The sequence below is a fragment of the Ursus maritimus genome, unplaced genomic scaffold (genome assembly GCF_017311325.1).
Source record: "Ursus maritimus isolate PB19 unplaced genomic scaffold, ASM1731132v1 scaffold_13, whole genome shotgun sequence".
NCBI classification, from domain to species: Eukaryota; Metazoa; Chordata; class Mammalia; order Carnivora; family Ursidae; genus Ursus; species Ursus maritimus.
Genome location: NW_024423675.1, coordinates 35,897,431 through 35,921,909, shown reverse-complemented (window position 1 = coordinate 35,921,909; position 24,479 = coordinate 35,897,431). Strand labels below are relative to the sequence as shown.

The window sequence follows — 24,479 nt, the reverse complement described above, 5'->3', positions numbered from 1 at the left end:
CTTTAACACTTCTTCCAAACATACTCAAGGCCAGAGTGTTATTCTTTCCATATAACCTTTATTTCTTCCGTGGACCGAGTGCCCAAACTCCTGCCGCTCCGTGTTCCTTGTTAGTAGGGACTTCGTTAGGTCTTCAAGGTATTGGCATGGGTTTAAATAAATCGGTTATCCTATGAAACCACAGGAACGGTAAGGAAAGTAGCATAGTTTAGTTTGTAACCAGTTAGTGATGTACTTGGCCCACTCAGATCGCCATTTAAATTATTTTAAAATATCTTCTGAATACATCAGAATTCAACCTTGACTCCCAAGAAGTAAGAAGTCGAGAGCAGAGGTTTCAAAATTCACTCTCTCATTCTGTGGCCCATTTGCTGTAAAGTGCAGCAGGAATGGGTCCCACCCGTTTAAAACCAGATCTAAGAAGGAAAATTAGAAGTTAAAACGAGTTCAGTCCTTTAGACAAATCCATGACTCCAAATGATGATTCATCGGACATTCCCATGGTCCCTCAAAACTTCCTAACTATGAAGATGCTAGTCATTGAAGCTTTATTAACAGAATATTATAATAAGTACTGAGCTCATCAAACTTCTTGTATTTCTTTAAGGAAATTCGAATAGTAGCCTATTATACATAAGCTATCAGCAACCCCTGAATTATTTCAACTCTCTACGGAGGTCATTGTCTCGGAACAGAGGGGAAATTTAATAGCTTTATTTTATTGTTTAAAAACTTTAGATGACCACTCCAGAGTAATTCTGCAACCTGTTGAAGATGATCCTTCTTCTGATTACATTAATGCCAACTATATAGATGTAAGTATTTTTATAGTTTGGTGTGCCCAGTTTGTTGGCTTATATATGTGAATCTTTTTGCTTGTTATTACCTATAAAGTGATTGCTAGCTTTTTAAAATAAAGAACAAACTGTACACTTTTCCTTGTTCTACGTCCTAGTACTCACTGACGTTGTTGTGCTTTCTTTCACACCTGACTTTGGTTTGGGCTGTAGATTTGGCTGTACAGGGATGTAAGTACCACTATATGTAAATAACAGCACCCTATTATAAATATTTAATATAACTCCTCTTAATTACAGTTCTTACTAATGCTTAATACTAGTTACCTCTGCATGCTTCACCTAAGTAGCCTCATATGGTATATCTATGTTCATTTTTTTGTAACTCCTTTACATGTGTGAAGATCTATTTTACCTCCTTCCCTTTGCTATGTTTAGAAAAACAGGACCCTTTTTAGCTTTTGACAAGTTATGATGTACTCGAGTTTTATTTGTTGATGATTTCTGTTTCTGGTTTTTATTCTTCCCCTCCCCCAAACATGTGAGAAGCTGGATAGTATGATGTGTATTAGTGTTTCTGAAATTTTACTTTTTACATTTGACTTCTAATGTTAAAAATGGGTAGGAAGACTATTTTGTCGTGTGTGGTATTGGCCTGTTAAAGTATTAAAATGACTTAGGCAAAATCATTTCTAAATTGCATTTGTAAAATATACATATCACACATATATATCGAATCATGCAAACCAAAAAGCTTGTTTTGGTCACAGGTTTCCACTGTTAAATTTTGGTTACAAATGTATCTACATGCAAATTGTTGATTTAATGGAAAGTAATTAGCAAATCAAGATAAAATATTGTCAAGGAAGTAGGAATACTACATTACATGTAAGAAGGACAGGCTCTTTTTTCATATTTCCTGGTTCAAAATTATGCTGGAAATCTTGGGACTGTTGCTTCCCTTCTCTGTGCCTCAATTTCCTCCTCTGTGCAGTGGGGATAATAATAGTAGTACGCACCTCATCATTTTATGATGACGATTAAATGAAGTAATGCATGTTGAACAGTCAGCGCAATACCTAGCACATACAAAGCACTCATGAAATGTCAGCTCTTTTTAAATAATTCGTCCTAAGTGTGCTGAGATTAATCAGTTCAAGACATGCATTAATTGTAAGGCAAAAGGCAGAAGTACCAACTATTGCAGCATATATGTTGTATGCATTTATAGTTATATAAAACATATGAAGATTAGGCCCCAACTTTGTCTGATTTCCATAAATAGGAAATGACCTCTGTCACATTTATTAAGTTCATGTTTTATAGTTATTTTGTGAACCGTCATCATTGATATCTTTGAATTAATTAATTTTATTACATAAAAGTCTCTGAGTATATTGGTAAAAATTCTGATCATTTGACTCTCATTCAATATTTTAAATTTATCAGACATCTCAAAAGAGAAAGCTAAGCTAATGGTCCACTCTTTAGAATAAGAAATTCAACAGTTTTGTGACTAATTTGTACTTGTTCATACCTATTCAGTTTAACCTTGGTTTTCTGCCAAGACATATACACTGGAGCCTTGTTACAATACTACTTTATGGTTCATATGGTAAAACTGTGTTCTAAATGAGACTGTGTTGTTATCCAGTCATTCTGTTAAGACCCCAGTGTATTTTGGCTGATTACTACCCAATTCCACAACGTTCCCTTACCCGTTAGTTTATTATACTTACGACTCTTCTGTAATTGGTAAATTTTTCATGAAAAACGGGAGATGAAATGCTTATAGAGCTTGGGAAAAATTTTTCCATGAAAAATTGTACTATTTGGTATAAGAAGAAATAGAAAACTTCCAAACTGGCAGCAGTATGATGCTCAGCCTATTAAGTTTTAGATTGGAGATCTTCGTTTATGTGCATCGAGTTGCCCACACCAAATGTGGACAAATTGTACCACAGGCTTTTGCTAAAGTCCTTTGATAAATACAAAACAAATTCAAAGCTTGACCCTATTATACCATTAAGAGTTGTACTACTGAGGATGTACTGGAATTCAAATCAAATGAGAGCAACTAACAACTTATTTCTTATCAGGAATAATTTCTTTGTTGAAACAGTATTAAATGTTTAACCACCTAAAGCTCTTGGCACACTAAAAAGAAAAAAGTGCTAAATTTTTTGTTCAGGATAAGATGCATTTTATTTAAAACTCTTCTTTCCCTATATATGTGTGTACCTGTAATTATGTGTGTGTAAACTAATATTATCAGCACACACAAAATAGTTCTGGCAGATTCCTGAACATATTATAGTACAGGAATATTCTCTAAAATAGCTCAGCAGGACTCTGACTTAATGCACACATGCATTGTCCAGCTCTAACATTGGAATGTTCTGTTATTTTTTTATGGTTCTAATATGTCGTTGTCCATTTGTAATGCAGTGTGTTGTACTTTTGGATGATAAGATGAGAATTAATATTTTTGAACACTATTTGCCAGGAATGAATGACTAAAGATTAACATGAAGGCATAAACATTTTAGTAAAACCAAATAATATCTACAAGGTTATTCCCTAGCAAACAAAACTCAATTATGCAATACATATTCTAATCTGAGCCCTTAAAGCATTTAATTTTTGTTTTATGCTTACCTTTCAGATAACCTAGGTTTGAGAAGTGAACTATGAGTTCACTACTCATTTCTGGACTTTTTACTATAACTTAATCTTAACAGGTGGTTGTCTTCATCTTTTTATGCCTTCATTCATGTATTTCTGATACCGATGTAAAATGATAACCAATTTGTTCTCCTATTTTAGGGCTACCAGAGACCAAGCCACTACATTGCAACTCAAGGTAAAACATTGCCTTTTTAAATGTTGTAGAGTAATCAAACTTGTTTATTCATACATATGGTGTTGGTTTGGTTTTGGGTTGGGGGTTTTTTTGGGGGAGAGGGGTGGCATTTTATCTGACTTAACTGAAAAAAAAGATCAGATCATTTGAGTGAGCTCATGCTCTTTATTCATTTGTGTAATACAAATTGTTTTATCTGTGTAAAGCACATATAAACTAAAGCTGGATTTATTTTTTAATTAAAATAAAAGAGAAGCTGCTGATTTGTGATTTGGGTTTTGGTATTCTGATACCCCAGAACACACTAGTCAATAGTGCTGGTCACAGGAGTTACTTTTGATGAAAGCAAGAGAGCTCTCACCTTGTATAAGTTGCCCTTTTTTTTTTTTGGTAGTGAGGTCTGCGGTCCTGGAATGGAGTATTATCCAAGACCGAGATTGTTATAATGAGATGTTAGACTGTCTTCCGGCAAATTTTTTACAAGTCAAGACTGAGACAAAACAAAGGACTAAAGGGAACTCCATCAAGTTCATTCTGTGTAGAAAATAAGAAAAAGGCAGAGAAATCTTGTTATAGTGGCACAGTGGGGAATAAGAGCATCCGAAAACACCTTTAGTTATCTCTCCAGATTGACCACTGGCCATCAGAAGAGAAACCTGCACATCTATTTATTTCTTAAAAGAGGGAAATAAAGCAAGAGCTCTGTTTGCTGTTTTGACAGAGATCATTTTCTGAATATTTTCACGTATCTTTGGATTAACTGAGTTGAATTTTAAGCTCTTCAAAGTTAAAGATCATCCATTGTGAACAATATCCTAGGTTTATTTGCTTGTGGCACTGAGTAGAGTATAACTCAGTAGATGCTTAAGCAGTCTGGAGATGATAATGTAAGGTTGGGATGCGTGCTTATATGTATGGATGTTTCTTCATTAACCCCTAAACACGCACTGTTTTATAAATGATGTGGGTATATTTGTTAATATATGCCATTTGGTTGATAGTGGAAATAAGACTTCCTATTTTTAACATATATGTGAAGATACATCAAACTAACTTAGTGACAGGTGTAAGTACCCTAAAATCTAGTGATATCTTCTTCTATATGGGAAGTATAGAAGGTAAATGGAAAAAAAAAAAAAAAACTTGTATATGCCTATGTTTTTGCTGTAGTGTGAATTTAGATACAAACTGAATTTAAGTAATTTCAGTGACATTTTGTGTTAGACCTTTAATATTATTTTTTGTTTTTTTTAGTTTGCTGTGATTTGTGCCTTATGCATATTTCTTACCACTTATTTCTTCCAACCACAAAATTTCTCTGATAACATAATATTCAAATTAATTTCTTCAAAGGCCCAGTTCATGAAACAGTATATGATTTCTGGAGAATGATCTGGCAAGAACAATCTGCCTGCATTGTGATGGTTACAAATTTAGTAGAGGTTGGCCGGGTAAGAGAAAACAAATTTCTTTTTTCTTGATCACAAAACATGAGTATAAGTTGAGTAGCCAAACATAGCACACTTAAAATAGAATCTCATTGAATTGTTTTAAAAATTCATAGGCATTTAAATTGACTGCTCCTCAGTGGACCTTTGATGGCTGAGAAAGTATTTGATTTCTTATTGAGTAATGAAAGAAACTTCGACTTTGTTCTAGATTCTAATTGTATCATTGGACTTATATATCATAATGAGACTGCACAAAGTTTTTCTGTTTATTGTGTAATACATTCTTTTATCTCATACATAGTTTTTTTTTTTTTTAACTATATTTTTACTGTAACCTAAAGAGTTACCGCTGGAATTAAGTCATCTTGGGTAATGTGTAATCAGGTCCGCTTATATATGCTTTTTGTCATTTAGGTTAAATGCTACAAGTATTGGCCTGATGATACTGAAGTTTATGGTGACTTCAAAGTAACCTGTGTGGAAATGGAGCCACTTGCTGAATATGTAGTTAGGACATTCACCCTGGAAAGGGTAAGTACCCTAAAATTCTCTTTATTTAAAATATGTTTATTGAAATTTTTTTTCTCCTGAAGTCCCCATCATGATTTGTTTTGATGATGCTATAAAATCCATTTATTCATTCATTCATTCCACAAATATTTATTCAAGAGCATGCCATGTGCCAGGCATGTTTGTAAACCTTGGGATACATATTAAATACATAAATGATTTCTGTTTTGAAAGGTTGTCTAGAATCATGTGAAAAATCACAAAACTAGAAAATCAGAGAAAAATCAATAGAAAAAAAATAAATATAAACCAAAAACCAGTGAGAAAGAATAAATGAAATCAAAAAAGCTAGTTCCTTGAAAAGATCAATAAAAGAACTAAACCACTGTCAATTCTAAATGAGGGACAATCAAAACTATGCAATATTAGAAAACACAAAAAGGATATAACTACAGTTTTTTACTTGCTGTTGGGAAAGGGATAAAAAATATTACATGTAACCTTGGAGACAGATTTTATTCTAAATACCCTTATAGTCTAGTAAATACTGATTTTCAAAATTTGACCCAAGAAGACTTAGAAAACTGAACAGATGATAGAAGAAAATAGAATCTTAAAATTTACCATTGAAATTTCACCATGGTTTTATAGTTGAGGTTTCTTTAAGTTTTAAAGAATAGTTAATGCCTATGTTAGTAAAACTATTTAGACCATAGAGACCCAACTAAGTATATTTTAAAAGCTAGCATAACTGTGATAACAGAACCATGTAAAGATGACACTCTCTCAAGCTCTCCTCTCTCCTCTTGATCTTTTTTAAAATCAATTTCTCTCTTCCTCCCTCCCCCACCTCCCCCCTCCGTGCATACACTTTGTAGACCAATTTCATTCAAGAACATGCTTGAAAAAACTTCAAAATAAAATATTGAAAATTTGAAACCCAGCTGTGAATTAAGAAAATGTCACAACATGATCTATAATGATTGTTTTCTAGGAATGCAAGGCTATTACACCTGTGGTAGGAGATCTAGCCAAATATTTCATCGGATCTTCATCAAGGGAGCAAAACATATGATTTTATTAATAGATATTATAATGTACTTAATTTTACTTAAAAGGAGTTTATAAAAATAATCTATATGAGGAAAATAAGGAGGTTACTTGAACATGGTAAAGGTGATTCAGTAACCAATAGCATGCATATTAAGGAGTGAAAACCCTAAAGGCATTGCTCTGTAATCAGGAGTGTGATGTAATCAGTCTCACTGGTATTCAAAATTTGGGGAAGTTCTAGTAATGAAATAAGACAAAAAAAGGAATAAATTGCTTAACTATTAGTAAAGATAAGATTATTTTTACATGAAATTATTTTATACCAAGAAAACTAGAGATATTTTTAAATGGAACTACTAATCACTGACGTGGCTGATTCAAGGTAAGTATTCATAAAATGGTAGCTTTTCCGGATATTAGCGGTAAACAGACGTAGACATTAAAAAATCTCTTTCACAATAATAAAAAATTCTAAAGTATCTAGGAATAGATTCAACAAAAATAAAGGTCCTAAGTGACTAAGTTCTCAAACATGTATTAAAAGACATGAAATACGATGTGAGTCAGTAAGTGGAGGCATACACCATGGCCCAGAATGGGGGTATTTTATATTAATACCACTTTCTGTAGTTAACTTCATACTAATTGGAACATCATTGGATTTTTATTTTTAATTTGTCTTCTTGTTATTTAGAACTGGAAAAGAGTAGTTTTTTTGAAAACCACATATTTGAAAATTTAAAAGCAGTAGAAATAGAAAATAGAAAGAGCAGTAAGGGAACATGCCTTGCCAGATATTAAAAAGAACTTTTTACTGAAGTTTACTAAAAAGAACAAGGCCTTCATGCCCAGCAAGTGCCTCCAGGGAAAGGATTAATATGGAGGAGGTGAGTAACTGTCTGAAATCAGGTCTTGGGACAATTTTGATCTTCCTCACTGGAGTTGACTTGAAAAGTCAAAGTGATTTTTTCATTTGCATGATTCCATGAGAGTGTTTATCATTGTCATTATTGTAATTATCTGTTGAGCCCCACTTTGTGTAGGAACTAGAACCAGAAAGAATAATAAGACCTGATCACTGGCTTCCAAGGCTTTGGTGCTATTGGTTGGTCTGTCTGTATAGGACAGAATCTAAACTTTCTCAATGTGGTTCATTTATTTCCTGACATTTTTCTTGCTGTTCTGATTGAACAAGTGAGGTAGAGATAGCACAGATAGCTCACAGTGCCACTGGAAGTATATAGATTACTGTGGGGGGTTGGGGGCTACAAATGTGATTCCTAAAAATAAACCCCATAGCATTCTATCTATGCTCTCTAAGCTCTGCTAACACAATCTAGAGGCTTCTTCAACCAAAAAGAAGGGCTTTGAGGTGTGCATTTAAAAGTTCTCTTAAATTAACCCAATAGGAAAGAGGCATGACAATGATGCTTCCCATTCATAGTATTTTTGTTACTATAAATAATACTCGGTGCTGCATTATTTCACAGAATTAGGAAAAATCATTTGCCCAAAGAACAGTTCAGCTGTCTGTATATTTTTACAAAACCATCTCAAGTAGCGCTGTCCTGGAAAATCCCCGCGTGCTGTGCTCCAAAACCATTTTCAACATGGATAAGCAAGGCATTAAAATCTTTTTGAGGTGAGAAGCTAGAAAGTTGCTTTTATTCACCACTCGAAAACTCAGTGCCTCAGGTCAATAGGGCAGCATTTTAGCTTTCCCATTTTTTTTTCCTTTTCTCCTAATCATTTTATGTGTTGTCATTCCAAGTAAGGAGCAAACTGTCGAGGTAAATAAGAATTTACACAGAGTTATAGAACTGAGCAAGCCTTCTAATTGTCTTCCTTTGGCAGGCGTCTGACAATAAAGCTGAGCTCCTCTACCGTGTCAGGCCAGCATCCTTTTTCAGAAAAAGCGTGATCTTTGATACATTCTTCGGTGTGTTTGGTTTATGGTTTTGGTTTTTTTTCATTGTCAGCCAGGTCTAGTGTCTGTGATTGGTGTCGAATGGCTTTATTTGGGCTCTTTTGAAAAAACACTTCTTTACATGTTTGCACAGAGGGGCTACAATGAGATCCGGGAAGTGAAACAGTTCCACTTCACCGGCTGGCCTGACCACGGAGTCCCGTACCACGCCACAGGGCTTCTTTCCTTTATCCGGCGAGTGAAGTTCTCCAACCCTCCCAGTGCAGGCCCCATCGTCGTGCATTGCAGGTGAGTGCTGGACTAGACACTCTCGGCTGTAGACAGCCAGCTTTTTTAAGATAGGAAGACAAGGCCTTCAAGCACAAAACTCATGCATGCTCACAAGGTTCTGGCTCACATGTATTACAGGCAAGGTAAAAAAAAAAAAGAAGAAGAAGTTAGCACTAAGGAGGATATAAAATAGAAACTTAAAAAATAAATACATTCATCCTAATGTGTGTAGTGTTGTTCACAAGTAGGAGTGTGAAAACTGTCTTTTAGTGGCAACATCTGTGTTTGGGTTTTGGTGTTTTTTTTATCGCTTTTGCAAATCCCATATTGTATGGAATGGGAGGTTAAAATAGAGATTTCTTGCCAATCTAGTAAATTCTCAATAGAAGCCCAGCTTTTAAAACTAAATTTGAGACATACAGAGTTACTAAATGGCCTAAATTGCAAGAATTTGTGCTATAAAACAGCTATTTAAGAATTTAAAAAAAAAAAAAAAAGCCATCCATCAGAGGGCCTTGAAAACTACATCAGTGAGATCCAGGAAATATACGCCAGAAAAATGTGAACATTATAGCCAGGCTCCCTTCTGATTAGAAACTTCTCTTAAAACAAGCACTCAGAGACACTAAAAGCAAATTACATGGCCTCATTTTGAGATGTGAACAGAAAAATATGTACTGAATCTGAAAAGCTTTTCCTAAATGCTGCATACCATTCTCAAATGCTGTCCTCTCCAAGCTACATAATAGGTTGTACTTAAGCATTTTTTTTCCTAAAAATCCGACCTATTCAGAATTTAAACGACCATGTATGGAAGAGGGGAAACAGCACAGAAAATGACATAAAAGTAAGGCATCCCGTAAGGATCAGATATTGTGTACTCTGAAAAAAATAGTCTTCAATTCAGTCGTCCTCAGGAAATCTGACGTACCCTTCAACTGCTTTCCTGGCTCAAACCCTGGAAACAGTGATTGAGAAGGTGGTAGGCAAAAGAAAAAGAAAAAAGGGCAAAGAGAGAGATACCCACAATATCTTTTACATAAATTTCTTAAAGAACAGTGTATTTAAGAGAAGTGACCAAATCTGGACAACAAAGAAGTAACGTTAATAGGCCCTCTATGCATTTAGAAAATGACATAAATAGGTTTTCAATTCAGGAGTGTCTTGACTTATTGTAGAGATTTACTTCCCTATGAATCACTTGCTTCAGAAGTGCTCCAAGATTCTCAGATACTCTCTTGAACAGAAGTGTCATTTCTCACTTACACTCAGGTATCTTTGAATTTATAAAAAAGAGGAAGCTGACTACCAAGTGAAATTTCCCCCCCAAAATCCCAACTGTATCTTGTTTGTGCCTCTGATTTTCATGCCTGGGAGGCTCAGTCGGTTAAGCATCCAACTCTTGATTTTGGCTCAGGTCAAGATCTCAAGGTCATGAGATCGAGCCCACGTTGGGCTCCCCACTCAGCAGGGAGTTTCTATGAGATTTACTCTGTCTCTCCTTCTGCCCCTCCCCCTCACACTCTCTCTCTCTAAAATAAATAAGTAAATCTTTTTTAAAAATTGAAGAAACATTTCCAAAAGATAAAATAATCAGTAGTATATTAAGATTCGTTGACTGAATTAAATACAGTAAGATAATGTCTATCTTTGTGACCTGTTAAGAATTATATTCTAGACCTAACTATTCATTTTCGTTTTTCCTTCAGATCACCATTCAAATATTCTTTCTACTGTTGGTCTCCTCATTGATAACCACCATTTTCCTCCCCAACCTCACCATTAGCACTTCCTCTGAATTGTGACTCCTCAGATTTCCCAGTAAATGTTTTGGAATTAATTTTCTTTGCCTTGGTATATACAAGAGTCTGTCAGATTAAAACAGTGAGCCAGCGTTCTTGCATTTTGCCGGAGGACCCACAAGTATATGAGTAAGAGTATTTTTGAGGTTAAATTTTAAAGCACACATCCACTCCCTGGCCAATTCTATGAGCTTGAAATCACATGCACTAGGTTTCCAAAGAACGAAGACTTGTTTGAGAGCTATGGAACTTGAACAACATAGATACATTATTTTCAAAACACAATTTGATATATAAAGGTTATCGTTTTAATTTCAAACTCCTGCTCCAGTCTTCATTTTGCACCAAAGCAAATACTCTATCTACAGAAGGTTATTTGTACATTAAGTAAGTGTTTATATAACACATACAAACTACATCTTGCAGTTTGTTAAATCAATTTGATTCCACCTATCTGATAGTTGAAAGGATCTTTATTTAATAAGATTGCAAGAACATACATCTTGCAATTCTTTAGATTTGTTGAATTTTTTTCAGTGCTGGTGCTGGACGAACTGGCTGTTACATTGTGATCGATATCATGCTGGATATGGCTGAAAGAGAGGGTGTTGTCGACATCTACAACTGCGTCAAAGCCTTAAGGTCTCGTCGTATCAATATGGTCCAGACAGAGGTATGTTGCTTGTTGATTTATCTCTGATGGCCTTTTTTTTTTTTTTTTTGCTGTCAACAGTTATCAAAAACAATAAACGTTTTTCACAATAAATGTATTTCAGTATTAGCTCATCGAGTCATATAGGAAAATATTGATATCTTTATTAATGTTTCTATATAGAGAAAATTCTTTGTATTCTCTACCTTTGATGACAGAAGATTTTTATTACAATAGTTTGATTTTTTTTTCTTTCTTAGGAACAGTACATTTTTATTCATGATGCCATTTTAGAAGCCTGTTTATGTGGAGAAACTGCCATACCTGTCTGTGAATTTAAAGCTGCATATTTTGATATGATTAGAATAGACTCTCAAACTAACTCTTCACATCTCAAAGATGAATTCCAGGTATTTACTTATTTCTAGAGTGTCTTTTATGAGCAACTTATTACGTTGTGTTCTGGGCATTATTAATTCCTCTAAGGAAGATCTTTCAAGCCAAATTTATAACTTTTGACCCTATTTTAAGTATAATATAATACCTGTCTCTTTCATTATACATATTATGGAGTCACTTTTGTATTAATGAGCTCATGTCTGCTGTATCTGGAAGGGCAAGTGAGTTCAGACTCAGGGAAGAGTATGGGGAAAGGTATCATAAAAGTCAAACTTGGTGGTGATTTGTGTGTATTTACAACCTTTTTTTATGCAGGCTTATGGATTTTAACCTTCTGTGTCACTCACAATGTGAGATCACACGCATTAATAGTAATAGCAGAAGTTTGTGCTAAACATTGTCTCTAAATAACCCCAAATGTTTTCACTGCCCTTAAAACATCCCTGAAGGTGTGTGAATGTGAAGTCAAGAGTAGCTCTGGGCACCTACTACTTTGATCCTTTGTGCAGTGCTCTTTCTAGCATGTTACGGCCTGTCCTTAAAAAGGCATGCCAAAATGTTACTGCAAATGATAGTTTCCAACGTTGACGATGGGTCGCCATTACGGGCCGCTCTAATTCTGCTTTCTCTGGTTAGGCAATGCCTTTCGCGGGTAGTGATGGTTTCTAGCTTCCCTTTTCCTTTTAGGAAACACAGTGAACAATGTGTATATTGTTTCTTTGTCACTTCTCAGGCTTCATTAGCTTTAACTACAGAGTCTGTCAGCCTGTCATCATGGCAAATGCCGTTGCCTTGTACAAATCCTTCACTTTCTACTTGGCCTCCCAGATACTTGATGGATCTGCCTTGTGCTATTAAACGGGTCACTTGCTTTTAACCTAGGTTCCCTTTTCTTTTCAGACTTTGAATTCAGTCACCCCTCGACTACAGGCTGAAGACTGCAGTATAGCGTGCCTGCCAAGGAATCATGACAAGAATCGTTTTATGGACATGCTCCCACCTGACAGATGTCTGCCTTTTTTAATTACAATTGATGGGGAGAGTAGTAACTACATCAATGCTGCTCTTATGGACGTAAGAGACTGCCATCTTTGTTCGTGTGAAGTGTCATGAAAAGCTACGTAATGTGGTGAACACTGGCTGGTTTTCTTTTCAAAAAAATTAAAAGGGCCTAGAAAGGAAAATTGGAAATCTTCATTGAAATACACATATTTTTTGGAGAATGATTTTGAATTTCCCCTACAGGGATTCTTAGGAACTATAAGTTTCAGGCCCCATTGTAAATTTGGAACTTGATTGTCAATTTTTATATTCCTTACAGGAAATACCTGCTGGTCATATTTTTTATCTTAATTATTTTCAAAAAAAGAATACCATGCTTATGTATTTTGAATGTTAAGTGAGGAATTAATTTTTAAAACCACATAATGCCTTATCTTACGGAAGTTGTGTTAATTTGGGAAATCTTTATCTCTGACTTTTAATGTTCCAGTAATTTATAGCTAACTTGTTTTATCGGCCAGTAATTAATAGAGACCCTTTATAAATAACTAGGAGAAGGCACCAAATATACATGTTACCACATCCATCATAATGAAAGAGCTGTCTTGCCCCACCCCCACTATCATAAAGTGTCAGTGGTAGAGCACGTCCTTAGCAGGTTAGCATCGCACAGACAGAGCAACATGGAGAGAGAGTTCTAAGTCAGTCCTTGGCTGCCTTGCTGGGTTACCTTGGAAAGAAGCAAGAACGCTCTCCAGGTTCAGAATGCTTTTAAACAGCTCATCATCTTCATGTATAAACATTTCTAGGTTTTGCCTTTTCATCTATGGAACCATAGCCAGGAGAAATTAGAAGTCAGGGTCCATTCCTGTGTGACTAATAATGAAGCTGAGTTATTGCTTCTATTATGTTTTCTTAAAATTAGCTTCTGATAGGAGAGATTTAGAAAGCCTACCGTCTACTTCTGAGACTAATCTTTTAGTCAGTTACTTTGCTCTTTTTATGCTGCAGAGCAGAAATAGTCTAAAGACAAGCTCAAGTGAAAAGTTCCCATTCTTGCTATGACCAGAATCTTGCCTAGTCATTAATCATATCCACTGAAATCACACTGAATCCTCATTGTATCTTTTCTTCCCATTTTAATTGTGTGGAAAGACAAATACACTAAATACAGGGAAAACACACAAGGCCTTTTTGTTCCTGAGTCTAGATTTAGAATTTTAAAAGGCTGTGTGGAAAAGGAAAGGAGAAAATACTGTTAGGAAAGAGATTGATGAGGCGTATGTCTGAGGCATTTTTTGTCTTTGGCATTGATCACTGTCAAATTTTTCTTCATTTCCAGGTTGTTTTCTAGTCAATATGAAGATGGAACCTTGTTCTCTACCTATTTCTACTCTGCTTAATTCCCTGTGATTCAACACAGAAACATTTCATAATTGAGACCATCTGGTGGATTCAGTAGTGTAGTTGGGGCCTCAGAAAAGTTAGGTTTGGTTTTTCTCATAAGAAAAGGGCTCACTGGTCAGCACTCCCCACTCCCCCTGCCCTCTAGCAACATCCTCAGTGTTATATACCCTTGTGCCATGATTGTGAAGAATTAGGAGGTAAGGCCAAGGAGTCTGTGATTTCAAAGTCTCAGATGTGCTCCTGTCCTTACAGAGGAAAGATCTAAGAAAGCATCTGTCTCCTCTCACATCATCGTATCCATCTCCCCTCCCCTGTGATTCAAAAACTGAATAAATAGCTCACCTTCCCATGGAACAGACATGTGATTGGAAGGAAAGTTTACTTATTTTTTCTGACCCTTTTTCGTGAGCCTTCATATCTTTCTTAGGAGATCCTCACCTCAGAGGCAGGTGTACCTCTGTGAGGCTTGAGGTCACTTAGAAGCAGCCAGTTGAACTGTCAGCACTCAGATTTATCCCACGGTCTTCCATGGAGTGGAATGCCATGGTTGGCAGCATTTCCCAAATGGCGATAGGATCGATGTTCAAGAATCCGTTTCTATGCTGATGTTAAGACACTTGAAAGATTTAAGGAGTTATATGATACAAATGAGTTAGGGGATCACTGACGATTTTTATCAGCATGAAGGAAATCTGTCTCAGGCAACTGTCTAGTTTTTTGGGTTTTGTTCTGGTTTTTTTTTTTTTTTTACAAGCTATTTAATACATAGAAATATAGATCATTAGTCTGTAGAATGACAGATTGCCCAGGTCAGATGAGCATACCCTGTCCTTCTGGATAGAGATAATGTGTCACATCTCAGTCAGGGGGCACTTGGTAAAGAAGGAACCATTCCCTTGTAGGTGGAGCCAAGAAGTACATTTTACTTTAAGAAAAATCTTAAGGGTTTGAAACTATCATTGTGACCATTTAATACACATTAGAAATGCCCAGGAAACTGGAATGGGCTTGAAAGATAAGCAGAATGTTCTGATAATATCCATATAATGTAAAAGCACACAAGTTTGAGGCATATGTGGTTTTTCTTATTTGAAATGGAAGATAACCCAGCAGTTTGAGATATATATATACATATATAATATATGATATATATGATACATATATAAAATATATAAAACATACAATATATGAGATATATATAAAATACATACATAAATATGTGTAATATGTATATGTTGATAAATGATAGGTAGGTAGGTAGGTAGATGGATACAGACATACGGATATACCTACATACGCACCGGGGAATTGTGTGCCTTCAGCCTCTCAGATCGATTCCCTTTGAAAAATTGAGAGCCCACAAGTACCTCATGGAGGATCTTAACCTTGAGAAGTTCTTTAGTTTCTTTTTTTGTTTTTGTCCTGTATTTACTTCTCTCAACAAAATAAAACTTAAAGTCTCGACTAGAATTGCTGCTGTGACTTTGAAGTCCTGCCGTCAGACTGACAAATTACTAGCTCCAGTACGTCCCAGGGGCCCAGATCTGTTATTCCACAGCCCGTGCGGCACCTGGCTCCCTCTCCACGTGGAGCTATTAACGCCTTACCTGGTCCTACACTGAAATGTACTGAATTGCCTTGTACGACTGATCATTCATTTCAAGTTTGTATGTTTTCCGATCTACCTTGTTTCATCACAGAGTTACAGGCAACCAGCTGCTTTCATCGTCACCCAGTACCCTCTGCCGAACACTGTGAAAGACTTCTGGAGATTAGTGTATGATTATGGCTGTACCTCCATCGTGATGTTGAATGAAGTCGACTTGTCCCAGGTTAATGGCTACGAGTTGCTTTTGTGTACTCATACACAACTTAATAAAGTAGTAATAAAATGTTAAAAATCTGTTTCATACTACCCTCATTAGAGAAAAATAATGCTCGTTTTGGTTTTGTTTTTTTTTTTTTTCCCAAAACATTCATCATCTAGGGCTGCCCTCAGTACTGGCCAGAGGAAGGGATGTTACGATATGGCCCTATCCAAGTGGAATGTATGTCTTGTTCAATGGATTGTGATGTGATAAACCGGATTTTTAGGATATGCAATCTAACAAGAGTAAGTCATTAATATTTTACCTGAGTTGATAGAGAGCAACTGATCATAACCATGTTGGGGTGTAATTCCAATCAGACAACAGGAAGAGTGGAATTAGTAGGTGTTACATATCACTCCCAAAGCTAGTAATCATCTTATACCTTAGTATTAGAAGAAAAATGCATTCCAAAAACAGGAAAGCAGCAATGCAGGAAGCTGGGTGTCCTGGTCAGTTACGCAGTGTATTACATCTGGAAACTAAATTCACATGCACTGGCTCAGCTGAGTTGGATGGTCTGAGCCTGATCTCTGCGCATATGTAGACTTTTGTCAAGGTCAACTACATGTTTTATTAGTATCGCTATCCAGCCCAGAAGAGGCACATAATTGAAAAATAAGAATATAATAATAATGGTGATGACTAAAAGGCTTTACCTCAGGAGGAAGGGCTATGTCGGATCAGCCATTATAGAAAGTTTCCGTGTCCCTATTGCATAGAAGGGAGAACCCCACACATGAGGGGAAAAGGTAAATCACAGCCATCATCAATTCTCCTTCCATCTGTAATTTCGTCTTTCTAAACGTCCCAGTATCTGGCTCTGCCCAGATTTGTAGAACCAGCACTGGTACCACTTTTCCCAGGAGCAAAGCAGCAGCTGTGTTTCTCAGAAATCTTTCTTTCCTTGAGTCTTCATATATTTTACACTAAATGACAAATTAAGTCTGGGCTCTCTCCTCCAAAAAAAGCGAAAAAATGCTAATAAAGACTGTTTAGATTGTGTAACCAAATAGCAAGCAGAATTTGAAAAGAAATCGTTAGTAGCTTCCATGGAATGACTCTCTTTTTAAAGAGGATTACTCTGTTTTTAGTGCAGCAACTTTATGTCTGTGTATTATTTTAAGTGTGTGATTCAGATTGTCATGTTTCTGTGTTTTCATATCAAAATGGCTGTATGTGTTTCTGGTTAATAAGTCTATATGTATAACTATAAGCAGAGGATATAGTCATATCCAACTCTGTCGCTCATTTCAGTGGAGAAAAAAAGGATAACTTCAAATCATGTCATAATATCCATGCATATCTTAGATGTTAATTTAAATGGAATCTCATTATGTCTGCACATCTGTTCCATTATGGTTCTAGTAATATTTTAGCTGAGAAACCATAGCTGCTAAACTAAGAAAGTAAGACTTGTCTTTTTATTGAGCTGTTTGTATGAAAAATATTCTAAGGATGAGAACTGAAATCTGTGTTTTTTTGTCAGCGTATTTGTTTATTTATCTTCCTCTATGTTTGGTGTTCCGGTTCTTGTTAGTGCACGATTCTTCTTCTGTTCCCAATCTACTTACTACCATGCACTTCATGAGATATTTAATATGCACCAATGAGAAGTTGGGTGTTGTACTAGTAGGGCCTTGTGATGCGTGAGCCCTTGCCATATGGAAATTCAGATCTGATGCCTTATGATACAGCTTACTCGTGTATTGCAAATTCTTTCTTATATTTTCATATGAGGGCTTAATGTTTTGATTCATTCATTCAGCAGTATTTTTCTTTGGACAGTATTCTGCTAGGTTCTAGTGACACAGAGTTTAGGGGAAAAAGCGATTTCCTCATCCTTAAAGAATTTTTATTTTATCAGGGAAGACAAGCACTGAACAAGTCATTGTATAATCATTTATTTACAAATATGAGAAATTTTAGAGAAAAAGGACGAAATTCGGAGTCTTTGGGTGATCCGACATAGCTGGGCGACTAGAGAAGACTTCATTGGGGTAGTGATCTGTGAAGCAAAATTTGAAGAATCGGTAGGAGCTTGTGGGGGGTGGGAGAATCCTGGTGTTCACAGGATAGAGAGGTTTCCCAAGACACAAGAGTTTCAGTTCAAAGAACAGAAGAGTCCCGGGCAAACCCAAGACAAATTGATCACTGTGTTTTGGGATTGAGAGGCACAAACAAGAAGGAGATCTCTGAGGCCAAATGGAGAGTTTGTGCAAAGTTCCCCAGGCAAGAAGTGACTTGATAAATGGATTAAAAGAAGGCCAGTGTATAAGAATGCATTATAATAAAGGGAAGGTTGGGGAAGGCAGTGAAGCCATATTGTGTAGGAATTTTGAAGCCACTGCAGCAATTTGGATTTTATGTGAGATCATTTGGAAGCTTTAAAGCAGGGAAATGACAAGATCATATTTGCATTCAAAATACTCATGATGCTGCAGTAAGAATGGTTTGGAAGGAGATCAAAGTTTATTCAAGGAGATCAACTAGGAAGCAATTCTCATAATTGGTGATTGGGCCTGTGCAGTGATGTCGGGAGTGATAAAGAGAAGAATTTGAAAGTTATTTAAAAGTATGATTGATTATTAGATATGGGGTGTGAGGGAGAAGCTGCTACCAAGGTATTTCTCATGTTTCTTGCTTCTGTAACTTAGAATGTTTCTGTACCAGCATGTAGGTATCTTGGACTTGCCAGCTAGACTCAATCCAGCGTGAATGGCGTTTGTACCGTGGTGTAAAGTTGTACGCACCTTCACTTTTTAGTAAAAATTCCAGTCCCAACTTATTTACAGAAAAACCCTTTTCCCTCTACAGCCACAAGAAGGTTACCTGATGGTACAGCAGTTTCAGTATTTAGGGTGGGCCTCTCACCGAGAAGTGCCAGGCTCCAAACGGTCATTTTTGAAACTGATACTGCAGGTGGAAAAATGGCAGGAGGAGTGCGAGGAAGGGGAAGGCCGAACCATCATCCACTGCTTGTGAGTACGGTGCCTCAAGCCTGGCCGTGTGGGGGCCTTGGTGTTCGTTTCCTCACTAGCCTTCATACTGGCCACGTTAAAGCGTACTCAGCTCACATCTTGTGGATCTCCATAGATAGCATTTTAAAATAATCTTCCTGTCTCATGGTTCTATAATTAACTACCAATTTTCATTTCATATTTTTCAAACATTGACTATTATGTAGTTATCATATGATTTAAACTCTTTCGAACACTACTCTGAACCACTTCTCTGACGTACACAGTGTACAAATGTACCAAAATCTCAAGGGATCGAAGTTGCAGCAGCCAGTGCCTCCAGCATATTCCTAAGTATAAGCTACAGAGCTGACGTCACCCTCACGTGTCCTTGCGCTCTGCCCTCTACCCGTGCATGCGTACAAATGAAGCAAAATTAATACAAAATGGAAAAAGAATGAAGATCATGTTTTCATTTCCTCCACTTACAAGCTTGTGTGACCTCTGGTGACTAAAAGCTGCTATCTGAAATGCCTTGGCTTCCTTTGCTTCCAGAAATGGTGGTGGGCGAAGTGGTATGTTCTGCGCTATCGGCATTGTTGTTGAAATGGTGAAGCGGCAAAACGTCGTGGATGTGTTCCATGCGGTCAAGACCCTGAGGAACAGCAAGCCCAACATGGTGGAAGCCCCGGTGAGTCACAGAGTCTCAGACACAGAAGAGAGCGTAGACATTAGACAATCATAACCTACGCATTGGGTTGACTTTATACACCCAAGGGAATAGGATGTGTAAGCGAGTCTTTGTGGGGACTTTCCTGCCTAACTGCTGAGTATCTCTCTACCCACCTAAACCTAATCACGTATCACAGATGAAAACTATTTTCACTTGATTTGGGACATGTATAGAATTGTGGGTTTTTTCCTACGATAGGCCATAAATATTTGCTGTAATAAACTATAGTAAATAGTTCTATAATAAGAATAAATTCCATTATCTAGTCTTTATTCTTGTCTATTTTTAATTTCTTAAAGCATCTAGGTTAATTGGTAAAGAATTCATGCAACGGATATATTCCTAAGTTGTATCAGCACTTAGGCACCAATGTCTGTCCTTAACCGGCAAATGAAATTTATTTTAGTCGTTACCTGTAATTCTTCATTTCTGCTCAAATTATAAATTTTAAACTATCATCATTGACAGTTTTCAACTTTTACCAATTAGAGCTAGTGGTTCCAATGATGCCACCTGAATTTGCCAGGGCTCATGAAATCAGAACACAGCTTACAAAACAAGAGCTGATAGGAACGGGTCTGTGGGAGCTCATGTGGGTGGAGCTGTATCAACAGTAAGAAAGAGAAGTTAAACTCCTCGAGCACATTTTACTTCTGAAGAGAGATGTCTGTGGGTTACACATATGTGCAAAGTGGGATAAGGTCAGGAGCAGCTGTGTAGTTCATGTTCACACAAAGGTAAACCAGAAAAACCAAGGCAAAATTGTTGCTTGCCCTACATTTATCAAGATGATCAGATAACTAAAATGAGCAATTCAATAAACCTTTAAAGTATTCTCACCACTTCCTGCTCATGGATTGTTCACACAAAAAGTGCGTTGCTTCCTGAGACAAAATCTGAAGAGTTACATTTATACCGTTTCACTTTTAAAAGCGATAACAGACGTTTTCCCCTTTTACAAGCCCCCTCAAACCGCCCCTACTCCAGCTCATCCCTTGGGCTATTGCTGTTGTCTGGACAAGATGATGTTGGTTTTGACTGGAGTATCGGCAATGGAGATAGAGAAAGGGGGGTGGATTTGAGGGATTTTTGAGGTAGAACTCTCAAGTCTTCTTACAGAATGTAGTGGTTATGTCTTTTGACACCGCTGTCTGAAGGTTTCTTAATGTAAACTCTGCCTCTGTGTCTCAGATCACGTCTTCTTAAATTCATCAGTGGGGTCACTTCTGGCATCAGAATGCAAATTTTACCTCCAAATTTAACTCTGATTTCCTACAATAACTTAGGGGGGGAAAAAATCTCTGGTTAAACTCAGCCGTTCTAGAACCTTCCAAAAAGTTCCTGTGTACGTTTATATTCGTGTCTCATTAATCCTGACTGAGCACCTACCCTCTGATTTGTGTTTAATCAGTGTTAATGATGAGTTCAGTGTGCTGTTGAACTGACAAGTTTGGGAAGAAAATTTAGAGTGTAAACAAAATTGCTAGTGACAGATTAAAGAGACATAACTGTTTTCAAGCACTTTTTGGCTCTTCAGATGCACTTGCCACAGTGGTAGGCTAATTTAAATCACACCTACTTGATAATTAAGGGTAGGATTGATAAAGATCTCTTGGGGAAGGTTTTTATTACCCTAGTTTATTGCTGGAGACACCTGGAAGTTCTCTTTAGCAGCAATATGCATTTTAGACTGTTCTCCATTCCAGCCTGAATTTTACCCACTTGGACTGAGTTGAGAAGTTTTTAATGACATATTATAAGTCATATCTTGTTATACAGTCTGATTTTCTCTCAATTCTTGATAATGGAAAGTACATAGATGGACCTAGAGGAAAGGCGGTTTTAACTCAAACTTTGTCAACCAAGTTGTCTTAAATATATAAAGACAGTAGAAATAAATTTTCAGATATAAATAAACTCAAAAAATTTAAGAACCACTAACCATTTTTGAAAAATTAAATATTCTGATGAATGAAAAGCTGTATCAAAAATCAAGAACTTGGAATTGTGAATGGCGATTTAAAATGCCTGGGTTTTTTTTTTTTCTGGCTAAGGAAAAATATCTGAAGTTTGGAGAAGAATATATGCACATGTTCGCTGTAGCATTTATTTATATTAAAAAATAAAAACAATCCAATAGTCAAATCCATATGTTAGACTTCTTTGTAGTGTGAAAAGAGATGTTAAATAACATGGGAAAAAGATACATAACAGTGTTAAAGGAAAATAAAATATGTAAACTTAGATTCTCAAATATATGTATGCAATTATATTTATTCTAAAATAATTATTATTTCAACCATGCCTTCAAAAGGACTAGAGCAAAACTCAGGCAGTATTTTACCAATAATTGTTTCTAGTCATAGAATTATGGAACTCTTTTTCTGATTCCTTGCATTTTTCTATACTGGGCAAATTTTTCTGTAACAATCAGGTTTTCCTATTATAATTGGGTAAAAAAATACCGGAGATTCTCAAGAAATGAATAGAAAATATGAGACAAAGATAATATATCTTTTTATATCAAGTCCCTTTTTCTTAAACAGCAATCATTAGACTCCAACGTAAAATACGTATACCCAGAAATTAAACCTCTATCCAGGAAAACTAACTTTAAGCCGTGGCTGGGTGTTCGTTCCGTGGCAATGGTTTGCCATTAGTCTCCTTTATCTTAACTTTTCTCAACTCTCATGCTTGCACATCTTTCAGGAGCAGTACCGTTTCTGCTATGATGTCGCTTTGGAGTACCTGGAATCTTCTTAGTTGGGTGAGACCTCAGAGGCGTCCACGCGGAAGCCTGTCCATGTGTTGAGCCAGCAGCTATTGTACCTGTCACACCTGTGCAGAAAGATTTTAATGTGGGGGGTGGGAGGCTTTTACATTCGAGAAGTAAAAGTATTTTTCTTATGAAGTTGTGTATCTTAATAAAAAGGACTCCATTAGTTTCTATTACTGTATGAGAACATCGACACTTCGTGCCACATAAATTCCATTTAATAAGAACAGATTCCAATGAGAACTTATCAGTGTTTGTACAGTGAATATGCAGCTTGTTCTTGCCTGGTGCTGGTAGGGCAGACACCACATGTTGCATGAATTAATACTTCCTATGTGGCATTTTTCTCCCTTTTTTTAGGTAAAAGAGGTTAAATCTTTAAGGAAGAAGTAAGAAAAGCTGTGCAAATTCATAGTAAAGTTCATTTTTTATATGTTTCCAGTGTAGCAGATCTCTATATAAATATATAAATATATATAACTGGCTTATTTTCTTTTAATGTGCAATGATGGCTGGATCATTTAAAGTTCTTTTTAGGAAGAAAAAAAAAAAAACATAAGCCAAAGACTCCAGTGTAAATATGTCTATATGGAGAAAGCACATTATATTTATTGGTTACTTACATTCCTTTTTTGATGGCTAAAATACTACCACCACACAATCATTTTTTTTCTGAAGAAAGCTTTTTCTTTCACTAAAATCAATTGTAAACGATTTTTGTAGATTATTTTTTGTATGTTTTAGTGTAAGTAGAGGATAAACTTTTTATTCATAAACCAGGAAGCAATGTTCTTTATAGTGACTCTCTTGTGTACATGCTTGTGAATTAAATTTATGTAAAACACCTTGGCAATTGGGTCTTTTAATATAGGACCAAATTAAAATGTTTTGCTGAAAATGTGTGATTTTTCACAATTTCATTAGGTAAATAATGGTTTGGTGATCATACATGAGAATTGCACACATTCAAAGGCCTTGCTGCTGATTTGCGCAATGCTGAACATACCTTTAAGCATCGTTTAAATTTTAAAGGAATTGATTTTGTCAGCCTATGAGCAAGCACTGGTCAAGAAAACAAAATGGCAACATTTATGCTTTCAGAGTCAAGTTTTAGCAAACTGTAAACTGTCAAGATGATAGAGTGTTTCTTTTGATGTTTACATGCACAAGCGTTGGGTTCTGACCGTAGGAAGTGTGAACAAATCGATGCCAGATTCCTGTTTGTGCATTGTCATGAAATTTGCAAGTGAACCTTTCTCAATGTGGTCTTGTTCCTGAGCTCCATGTAGCTGTAACTTCACATCATCAGCTTGCAGTTTGTCCTTGACAGAAGCATTCCAGTATCCTGCTCCTAGATTGCCAGCACATGACATGGTGCTTCTAAAGATTTAACTAAAGTAAGAGTGAAATAAAGTTTTTATAATTACAACCATTGTTTGCACATATTTTCTCTTAATTTTCATGACTTTGTTCCCAAATAAACAGCCTCTTGTCATTGATTCTAGTGGACCCCAAAAATTCTATTAAAAGTAAAGCAAAGCATTAATATCTTTTTTTTTAATGGAATGTAAACCAGTCCAGATGAATGGAGGCGGAAAAGGCCAGAGGATTGACATAATTTTTTTAATTGCTATATGTGTACGTCACTATCTTTTTACGAAATATACATTTTCATACTTCTTCCTTATCGCAAACTTGGCAAATAAGTATCATTCCTGTTTTATGGATGCTGCGGTTGAAGCTAATGAGAAAGTAAATGATTTGTCAACAGATTCAAATCTGAGTCCATTCTCTTCCACTAAACACACTGCTTCCCCAATGGCACGACAAAGAAAATTTGCCTCTTCAGTCTTATTGTTCCTCATTAATTGATTTTCTCATAAAGTCTTATGATGGGCATCTTCAAATTCCTATTTGCTGTGTACATTATTAGAACATTTGTGACATTCATTAGTAAGAATTTAGATAAAGAGACTTTATCTTTTCCTAGAATGACTAATTTACATTTA

At 36.1% G+C, this 24,479-nt stretch overlaps 1 protein-coding gene across 2 annotated transcripts in view; it reads left to right on the top strand.

Moving 5' to 3' along the window:
• Positions 1–23,899, top strand: part of PTPRK (protein tyrosine phosphatase receptor type K) — a 540,066-nt gene extending 516,167 nt beyond the window's left edge. For both annotated transcript variants that reach the window (XM_040627788.1, XM_008691238.2), the window contains exons 18-30: positions 739–815; positions 3,624–3,660; positions 5,014–5,111; positions 5,526–5,642; positions 8,735–8,889; positions 11,211–11,346; positions 11,586–11,735; positions 12,625–12,798; positions 15,834–15,965; positions 16,121–16,246; positions 18,819–18,982; positions 19,517–19,652; positions 22,404–23,899. In XM_040627788.1, the coding sequence (XP_040483722.1) occupies positions 739–815; positions 3,624–3,660; positions 5,014–5,111; positions 5,526–5,642; positions 8,735–8,889; positions 11,211–11,346; positions 11,586–11,735; positions 12,625–12,798; positions 15,834–15,965; positions 16,121–16,246; positions 18,819–18,982; positions 19,517–19,652; positions 22,404–22,457 (1,556 nt within the window). In that variant the 3' untranslated portion in view covers positions 22,458–23,899. The remainder of the gene's footprint in view (positions 1–738; positions 816–3,623; positions 3,661–5,013; positions 5,112–5,525; positions 5,643–8,734; positions 8,890–11,210; positions 11,347–11,585; positions 11,736–12,624; positions 12,799–15,833; positions 15,966–16,120; positions 16,247–18,818; positions 18,983–19,516; positions 19,653–22,403) is intronic.
• Positions 23,900–24,479: the final 580 nt, after the last annotated feature.